Raw genomic sequence first — 10,581 nt, 5'->3', positions numbered from 1 at the left:
CCGGGCACAGACCTACCAGAGACCCTTCCCCTCACGCACAGCACTCTGCTCGCCTTCCTCACCAGAGGACCTGGCACTTGCTTTGCATCCAGGGAAGAAACCACCCATGGGAGTGTTTCAGCTACCCTGCCACCCACAAACACACTTACTACACAGCAGAGAAGTCCAGCGTGAGTTAAGGTCACTTCAGCGAGCATAGTGAGGCAAACCAAGATCTCCCTGGACTAGGATTCAGGAGGGGAAAGCCTTCTCTCCTGCTGCTTTGAGCTGGGACGAGCGGGGCTCAAGTGGGCTCTAGAGGGGCAGGTAACAGGAGGGGGAAAGACCTAGAGAGAAAACACCTGAAATGCCAGCCAGCCTGCATGGAGCTGAGTAGGAGAGGAAAAGGGACAGGGGAAAGTCCTTGCCTTCTCAGATGTAGTATTCCAGGACAGGTTGTGAGGAATAAGCCTCTGTTCACAGCAGGACGTGTGTGCAATGGTTTACAGGCTCTCAACTGATGCAGGCACAAGGGAGTGATCATCTGACTGCCTAAGTGAAAAAACACTGCAAACCTGGCAAAGCAGCTGGCAGTACTCAGCCAGTTTTCTTAAGGGAGGAGGGGAGGCTATCAGCAGCTGCTCAAGGGAAGTATTCTGGGGTTACCAGGAAAAGAGAATACCAGTGGAGAAGATTGCTAGAATAAAAAAAGAGGGAAGGCACCTAGTAGGCATTTGCTCTTTCCGGAAGCTCAGCTGACTAGGCCACCTCTGAGCTTGCAGGTTTTGTAAGCTGCAAGCGCCAGAGGCACATGCTCACACAGTATTAAATCATTCCAGCCCTTAGCACCCGTCTATTTCCTGTGTTCCTTTTTTTGGATAGCTTGACAAATTCTGTTGTGTCAGCTATTTAGACTAGCTCCTGAAGTTTCGTAAATAAATCACTTGAAGAGGCTTTGCAATTACCCAACGTGTTGTTTCTTAGGGGTGTAATCTTCCACAGCTTCTGTGAATGTCTGAAGAGGTGCATTAACAGCCTTGCCTCAATACCATTTCTAGCAGTGCTTGTTCATATTCTTTTGATAAAGAGGGTACATCTTGCTCACCTTAAACACAGATTTTCTATAGCTCATCCTAGACTTCAGGCTACTTCATCCCCTGAATTGCTTGCTGCTTAGTTCTGAGGACAAATAAAAGTACCTGCCATCTAAACTCTCCCTGGAAGTACAGGTAACACATCCTTCCACATCCCTCCAAATCACATATCTGTAGTACGAAGTTTCTCTCAGTAGACTGAAACCAAAGTAGTCATGTTTCTGCACACCTGACCTACTAACCATCCCACTTGGTTTGTTAGCTTTTTGGTTTCCCACACATAAAACTTGTTCTCTCCAAACTGAGAACAGAAGACACACTCCAGTCCATGTGCCTGCAGGGGTTTTTTTAACTTAATCTTATATCTGATGACACAAAAGTGTGTTTGCATTTATGCTGACCAAAGGCTGAGTTCCCTCTTGCAGGTCGCTGTGTTTTGCTGCTGCGGGAATTTCCAGAAAGAAGTAGATAACAGAAAGGAAAAGCTATGTGCAGATGTTCAGTTTGTACCACTCCAGTGGTAAGAACCTGAGGGCTGAAAGTATCTGTGCCGCAGTGGGGAGGACATGTCAGTGCAGCACTCCATCCGTACCTGCCGGGTAGCATGCGCTCCACCGAGGGACAGGGATGGAAGTGCCTGCAGACACACCAGTTTCCCTTTCTCCTTTCTCCCCTCCCCCTGTCCACACCTACAGCCTTGATCACGGTAATCATTGCAGTTTGGGGGACAAGGTGATCAGTAAGCTTTTCAAATCTTCTTTTTAAAAAGACAAAAGTTTGAAAAGAAGGATTAAAAAAACTCAGCGTTTTCCACAGCTAAAGGCCCTTCTGCATTATTTCTGTGCCCTTTAAAGTCTGGAATGCTTGTGTTGGTTGGGTTTGGGGGGTGTGGGGTTTTTTTTCTGTGCCCTAAGCAACTTCAAATTTCCATAAATTAGAAACACATTTAAGTTTTGGAAAACAATTTTTGGCAGTTGTTTTTGCGAGAAAAACATACTGCAAACACAATTTCAGACTGTGCTACAAAGACCTTTCAGGTTGGACTGTACTGAGCAATGCAGGACCAGCCTAAATATTTGAGCAAGCTGGCACATCAGCCAAGCCCAGCACACAGAGCCAGGGTCTTAGACACAGTTTACATGTAGATGTGATAGTAGGCTCACACTGATCAGTCCTTCAACCAAGGTAATCTGGGAATAAATCCATGGGGGTTTTGTATTTTGAGAGAGTCCAAGATGACTGGATTTTTCAGATACAGAAGTGTAACTGGTTCCAAAAGGGTTGCATGGATGTAGGCAGGTAATAGTGGAAGCTTAATACTTGTGCATGAAAGCCAGAATAAGTAAAACTGCTGAAGTGCCTGCTGAGTCCACTAAGATAAAGCCACATCAAAGAGTTATTCACTCCTTCCAATGATGTTGAGGGGCAATGGGTGACAATTAAGTGCTCTGTCATTACAAGTTGCTTCAAAACTACTTTAGAGATAGCATAGTCTCGTAGCCCAAAGAGATACTTGTTTTTCATTTAATCCAGATAACACACTAGATTAACTGAGTCACTAAATTCATTAATGACATGGATTATTTTTCAAATCATAAAAAGTCATAGCTGTAGACTGTAGACTGTGTTGGTTTTCCCCTGTAAAATACTTGTATTTGATCAACATGAATAAGGACAAAACCTTTTCCAGAAGTGAATATTGACTCAGCAAGGCTCTAAACTTCATACACTCCCTCCGAAGCACCTGAGGACCACTTTCCAGCAGCACTGAGAACGCACTCACTAAGCAAAAACCTGTCCCTTGGCAGTGTTGTATACTGTTACCTCAAAATTGCCAAACCAGGTATCATTTGAAAGACTCAGCCTAAATTTCGAGAGAAGTATGGTGCTAAATTGCCAGTGAGAATTTGGGAACTCCTGCAATTTGTAAGATCAGACAAAGAGTTCAATATTTAACGATGTGCCTAAGAACTAAGATACAGTTACAAAGAGAAATGCATAAAATCTTACTTCTTTGACCTTTGTTAAATTATGATTTTTAAAGATATAAAGTGGACAATAGCAGCAGCAAAAATCTCATTTTATAGCTTCAAGGGTCTGTGCAAACATCCTCTGTTTACTCACAAATGGCAACAGATTAGCTTTCAGCAGATTAGATAGGAAGTCTGTGGCACATCATGTCACATTATAATAGGGAAGGAAGCTAGGAGAATTTTGGAACAGAAGAGAGAAAGTTGGTTTCGGTTTTGGTTTTCTGACATAAACCCTTATAACATAGCGTCATGCCGTTCCATTTGTCTGGTAAAGACTGTGATGGTGCACTTGACCCCTTGCCCAGACTGGCAGTAGTTTGGTGCAGGCTCTGGAAGAGGTAAAGGCCTGAGCCATAGCCGGGCCCTGAACCTCTCTACTTTCAATCTGTTCTCTGAAAACCCACAAAGGAGCAAAGTGACAAGGTGAGCATCGATGCATATGAGCTTGGAACACCAATCATGCGGCTGACACATGAATAACGCGTGGCTTTTCTAAGACTCATTTATCCAGGAACAAAGTAAGTTGTGGGTACAACTTAACTTTGTTAAGTCAAGTCACGTTTTTACAGCATCATATTAAAACCACTTTTGCTAATAGCTTTGTCAGTGATTCCTTAAACATTCTAAATCACCCATTTGTGACAAAGACTTGTGGTAAAGACCATGGGGAAATGCAAATATAGGAAGTAACATCTGTAAAACCCTGTTTTAAAATCTCAGCACCATGTGCTCTCACACTCAGTGGTACAGTATATGCTGAACTTTCAAGGAAAACAGGAAAAAAAACAACTCTTATTTGCTTTATCATCAGTATATGTTTTTGTCTATATTTTGCTTTTCATTGAATTGCAAAGTCTTGAAGTTACATGTTTGTCTGGGTCTTCTGCTCATGAGTTTTTCTCATACATACACCTAAAGTTATATTATAGCACACTGTTACAGACAGTGCTTCAAAGTACACACAATACGCAAATGGTTTCAATCCCTCACGGTTTAGAGCCTAAGTTACCTTCAAAGCATTGGAGAAATAGGGACAAGGTATGCTAGGATTATGTCATGATGACAAAGTACAGGTATTTGTAGCATGGAATTCAAATAAGCCATTGCAGACACGTACTAGTCAAATTTTCATTTGACAACTATTTTTTGTTTTGTTTTTTGGTATTCCAAGTTCATGCAATAAGGAGCCTTTAAACTGAGATTCCAGGTCTGATTGGCAAGAGGTTCAGTACAGATATAACCTGGGGGAAATTCCATATTTGAGGAAATGCATTCTTGGTGTGTGTCTGAAGTCATGCAAATGTTGCGGATGTGAGGGAGAGAGGAGTAGGCAGGATCATCATGCAGTACATTGCCTCCTTCTATTGTCACTTTGATCATCCTCACTGCTGCTATGCTATGTTGTTGATGCCAAATGAGACTTAACTCACTTGACTTGACAAGAGCAAGCATAGTTTTGCCTGCAGCTGACTAGGACTCTTTCTCAAGTAGTAAAGTATTTGTTATATCAACTCTTAAGCTTCACGCAAAAAAGCAGAATAATCCCCATGGGTTCAGCTACAACTTTTCTTGTGGGATTTGCTCATAGGCTTCCTATAGCAACATATCCAAGCACCAGTTAGCCTTAACCCTGCTTACTTAGAGAGCCAATAGTACATGAAACAGACTGTTATAGTGTATAGTTACAATATATAGTTATAGTATAAGGTATAACTCATTGAAACCACAGAGCACCCCTGTCAGATGCTCAGTATTTGCCAAGCTGAATTAAGTGGGATTTCTAGAACTGAGAGGGTGACTTTAGGATACCTCAAAATGGCTAAGCAGCCCAAAGAAATCAGAGACTGTATTTTGCCTCCTGCATTTGGCAGAAAAACAGAATACTTCCTTCTTTTTGTAGCACACCCCAAAATACTTAAGATTATAATCATGAGAAAGACTGAGAATTCTTTCTTTCGGCTGAATGGCATGGCAAAAATTCCAGTTTTGTATTCTTTCAAGGCTCAGTTTTTGCTCTCAGGATGTGTCATGTTCTTACCACTGAAAAGAAGGGTTGCTCTTCTGTGATATCCAGAGAGCAGAGGGAGTAGTTGAGTATTAAGACTGCAGCATTTCGTACTGTTTATGATGATGTTTATGAAAATTATTTCCTGTTATCAAAAAGATGCAGTGCCCAAAAGTGCTGTTCCCTTTATAAGTTCACATTGTTGGACATACTAAGGGTTCTCTCTTCTCCTGGACAAACAGCCTCTGTAAGGTCACACAACCCTCTAGACATAACACAATGACAAAGACATTTTTGGATGATGATGTGTAAGCGTTCATTACACATTCTCTACATTATTTGCACTTTCTCTGTTCCCATCACTATCCTGAGAATTTTATTAGTGATACAGGATAGAAGATTATACGCATTAAAATGTTATGTAGTGGACATAAGAAGTCCATATGGATCTCTGCTGAATGAGATGTGGAAGACCTGCTTATCTCTTCATGCTTATTATTTTCAGTGTGACTTCTGTGAGACTACATGGCAATGTTTTATATAAAACTGTTCTTCTAGCAACGTGTAGCCATTTTGTTCTATGGTTTAGGATCCTGAAAAGTTTGATTCTGTTCCTCTGAAATCTACTTGAAAGAATCCTCTATTTTGTAGAAACCCTGTTTATATTCCTTGCCAGGTTTTTGCATGCAAGTAACAATTAATTGATGTGGTTGTGAAGGACCAATGCTCCCTTTTATTAGGGGGCTGCTTAATGTTCTGTTCTCCATAAATTTAGTGACAATTATTCAAGCTTCTCACAAACGTACTAATAAAATTTCACCATGGCTTTTTAAATTGCATTCTTCAATATTCTGTTTCTACAAAATTGAAAACTATTTAAAAATAACACATGATTCTGAAGACAGAGTAAATGGTTCGCTTTTGAAATAACATGACAATATTTTAGTAAGAAAAGTCTGAAACTCTGAAACTCAAATAAATAACACCTATGCAAAAGGAATCATACCTGTTCCTAATGTGAACAAAGCAATGAATAAAATGAAACAATGTTATTTTAAAAGAATGACCATATTTATTTTCTATTAAAAACAGACAGTACATCAAAGTTTAAAATATAAATATAAAAATTATTCCAGAGTTAGCCAACTAGCTTTGTTTGGCAGCAATATCTTACAACATCATTGTGCAATAATATGCTCTGGCAGATTAAACTCCACAAAATCCATGATGTGTACCTTTTCTGTTTACATCATAAATCATCCTACAACAGTAAGATAATTGTTCTGGCGTATGTATAAAACATCATACAATAATACAATATATGCTTTATGAAAGCTGGAAAGAAGGAAAGAAGAGAGAATGTCTCTTAATGCTTCCCTTACACCTTTGACTCAAACAAATTTAAGCAACAGATATTTACCCTCCCATTTGCAGTCATTTAACATAGGCAGTTCCAAGTAAACATACAAATACACATATATTAAGAGGATTTGTTATAAATAGCTATTGCTTTTATAGGCAGCTTCAAATATACAATCTTCCGTATGTCTTTGAAAAATGAATGTCCCAGTTTAGTCTATAAAAAAATAAGAGTTCATCCACAGGTAAATATCCTTAATTAGAATGTGACTCTGTGAATGTCCCAAAGAGTTTGTCCCAGTGGGTGAAGTAAGGAGCATAGTTTGATTTGAATTTCAGATGATGGAGATCATGATGTGGTGCTCCTCCGTACAAACCAAAAGGCACAAGTCGGTGAGTTGACCACGGAAGGTCGTATCCTGAATGGTCCTCCACTGACAACCAGATGTTTACAAGGAAGAAAATCATTTCTGTCAAAGGATGGCATCCGAGGAGCACTGGGTTGATAGCAGCAAAAAATCCCAGCGAGAGCAATTCCCATACACTGGAATACTGTGTAGTAAGAGCAAATGTTGACACATGCTTGTGATGCACCTTGTGGAAGGTCTTGTAGAGCCAAGGCACCTTGTGATGAAGCAAATGCCACAGGAAGTACTCAAAATCAAACAGAAGCAGGCAAACTACTACTTCCAGCAGGGCCTCAGGCAGCTCTGGAGCGGTCGCTGGTAGATTCATTGGTCTCCAGTACCAGTGGAGAAACGTCACCGGGAAGATCAAAACAGCATGGTGATACGCACTTTGAATAATGCAAGGCACCATCATTCCAAGAGTTGGATAGTTCTGTGGCTGGATTTTGTATTTTCTCAAGTTTGGTAGTCTAGTGCTTAAAAAGTCCAGTGCAATATATGGAAGACAGAAAGCCATGTATGCTGTAAAAGAAAACAGCACTGGAAAAAATGGTGACCTGATCAATGGCTCCTTTGCTGTGACAAAGTCCCAAAGAGACTGGAGGCACGACCTGTCTCGCTGTCCATCCATCGCATAGCTGAGCAGCACTCTCTCGGTCAGGCTGCAGTTCATGCTGATTGCAGTCTGAGAGGTCTGTAAATCCTGCCAGCCTTTATCTAGCCTGCTCAAGGGAAAACTCCGCCCATCAGAAATCCTCCTTACTTAGTAATGCATAGCTTTAAAGAGGAAGTTTCCTTTCCTGTTATACAGATATGGTATAATGCATTACAATCTCAGAACAGAATTAGCTGGCCAGCGTAATCACTGGAGCGCTACAAGAGACTTGCACGATAGGAAAAATAAGCAGAAACGCAAAACTCTTAACACTGGAATTCAGAGAAAGAGGGTAGGAACATTTTCCACTCCACTTAGTGCACACACTTGCAAAACTGCTGTCTCTCACTAATTTTAAATTGTGTCATCCTTTGTTATCCTTTTGCCTTTACAGGTAAGGAAATACAACCTGCCATTGATCTTTTATATGACTGCTACCAAAGATGTATGTGTACCTAAACCGCAGGTCTGACCTGTGGATGTTCGGTGAGTAATGGATGTGTGCAAACACATTTTCTTAATGATCCCTTGGATATACAACAGGCTAAGTCAAAACCTTGAGGAGATCTACACTATGCTTCCAGCCTGAATGTGATGCCTGTGACTTATCTCCATCTACTTTTGAGGTCATGTTCTCCTTTATGCTCCTGTATCTACTTGACATGGCAAAATCCACCTGACTTGACTAGATGCAAAACTGAGCCAACAACATTTGAAGAACAAAATATCCCCCAGTTGCTGGGAAGAATACAAGGTAAAATCTCATTATGCTTCCAAGCAGACGCTTAGTGACAAGTATTATTGCATTATTACAATACTCACTCCACATCTCAATAGCTCTTTGAGCAATATGTTATGGAAATCATCCTTTACCCGAGTATCAAACTAACTTATGCAATTAAAAGATCCATTGGTTAGACCTATGTCCTTTAAAGGATCTTCCTTTGACCGTAGGTAAGCACACAGCAGACAGAAGCTAGCAGGCTCGACTCCCAACGTTTCTGATTTGCTAAAAGTATTTTAGGGGTAAACGAAGATTTTGATTTAACCACTAAGCCATCACTTCTTTTATGCTTTTAGAAAAAGACAAACAAAGCTTTGAACATTTACGGAAACAGAGCTTGCCATCAGCTTCCTGTGAACTCACCTCTTTTGTAGGTACAGCATTTATTCTAACATTGGAAATGAGCTCAACTTCCTGGATGGCTTTATTAGCTTGTTCAGATTATTTTAGTTCTTTGCTATTCAGAAAAGAAATCTGATGGGCGGGAAATGGGAGACAGAATTTCCTTGCTTCTCAAAAATTAAGAGTGATTAATTAGCAGCGACCTTTTCTGAACTATGCGTGGACTTCTCCTAATACATAAGTTTGCTTTCAGTCCTAACTATTTTCTCTTCAAGAGATTCCGCTCTTAAGGAAGTGGAGATTTTGCTCTCTCCTTAGACTTTAAGGAGTTTACTGAAACAGTAACATTATCTGTGCTATTATTCAGGCAATCAGAAGTTCTTTGTTAGAGACAGGTATGGTACAGCCTTCGAAGACTCTACCTGTTGCATATACATTTTAGAAATAGATTCAGATTCTCTGCTATTGTGAGACTGTTCTGTTGAACTCAATTAATTCAGACTGTTGAACGTAGTGAAACTAAAACCCAGTGAGAGACACTAATTTAATGGATGAGGATCTATATCCAAGAGCTTCATTTCAATCTTCTGGTTGTATTTTATCCTGACCTCCACTTCACAATAAGGACATGAAAAATGCATTTGTAACTGAATCACCATCTGAGTCTGAAAATATTCTTGTGAGAGATGCTTTCTGTTGATTTATGTAGTTACAATCAGAAATTAAGCCTCCCAGATGGGATACCTGATTCTCCATTTCATTAGAATTATGCAGGGACTAAATTTATTCTATAATGTATTCCAAATCTGCCTAAACAGAGATTGACAGAAATTGCTCAGCTGCCCTAAAGACACTCCTCCGACTAATCCCTAATAGCCATGTGAAGTCCCCAGAAGTTTTAGAACCACTGCTGCCTGCAAGCTAAGATTTAAAGAACAGGCATTTTGCCTGCAGATTAGGTCATAGAAAAATATTCTTAAGTCCCTTAAGGAAAAATAACGGCATTCTGCAGTCTTGTTGCTAGCACATCCTGCAACATAACGCCCAAAGAAGGATCAAGGCCAGCAGCACTCACCTGGGCGGCTGGCACAGCCCCAAGCTGGCCCGGAGGCCACGGGGCCAGCAGCGCCGCCGCCTGCGCTCCGCACCCCATCCGCCCGCACGGCTCGCCCCGGCCGGGTACTGGGGCAGGCTCAGCAAGTGAGTAAGCTCAGAAAAAGGAATCCTCATGCATCAGAGAGGGCAAACCCTTATTCTCCAGAAACTGAGTTCAAGCTGTTCGGCTTAGCCACCAAAAAGCACTTACCACGTATTTCTGCTCCGCTAGCTTGGGTTTCTTTGTCACCGCAAGGTACAATGTGAAGAAAAGACGAAGTATACACAAATCCTTTCTGCACTCAATTCAGCAATACAACCCCAGCTTTTTTCGCTCAAGCTACGATGCTGCCAAACTTTCTCATGTGTTACAAGACTCTAAACGGGTCTCAAAAAATCAAGACTCCTGCTACAGAGTTTAGGTTGAAGGGCACATAGTTTGGAATGAGGCCCCGCAAAGGGTCTTAAATAGATTCCACATGAGCGCAAGACGCAGGCCCCTACCCCAGGCTGCACCGTTAGGTACAAGCTACAAGGTAAACAGCAAAACACCAAGCGGGTAGGAAAACAAGGAAAAGTGAGCAGGAGGAAAAACCAGGATCAACATGCTGAAACTGATGTCACAGCAGCAGAGGCAAAAGTTGTTTTTCCCTCCTCCTCTTCTCCCCCTCTGTATGGTAGGATTATTGCTGTACCAGAGACAAGGCAACATCCCAGTGCGTGCTGAGCCTCCCACCAGAAAAAGGGCGCTGGGGAAGAGGGTTGATAACTTGTTCAGGGCAGTAGCGGGGAAGCAGGAGAGCAACCAGAGCAAAGGCAGGCAGGGGC

The 10,581-nt window shown here is 41.3% G+C and overlaps 1 protein-coding gene across 1 annotated transcript; it reads right to left on the bottom strand.

Annotated features, from left to right (window-relative positions):
- Nucleotides 1-6,304: 6,304 nt before the first annotated feature.
- CH25H (cholesterol 25-hydroxylase) lies at nucleotides 6,305-7,756 on the bottom strand. Its single transcript, XM_082308916.1, has one exon. It carries the CDS (start codon nucleotides 7,548-7,550, stop codon nucleotides 6,726-6,728), a length of 825 nt encoding a protein of 274 aa, XP_082165042.1. The 5' UTR covers nucleotides 7,551-7,756; the 3' UTR covers nucleotides 6,305-6,725.
- Nucleotides 7,757-10,581: the final 2,825 nt, after the last annotated feature.

This window comes from Platalea leucorodia (genome assembly GCF_965183815.1).
Source record: "Platalea leucorodia genome assembly, chromosome: 4".
NCBI classification, from domain to species: domain Eukaryota; kingdom Metazoa; phylum Chordata; class Aves; order Pelecaniformes; family Threskiornithidae; genus Platalea; species Platalea leucorodia.
Note: the sequence above shows the minus strand (reverse complement) of the source record. Positions and strands in the feature narration are given on the sequence as shown.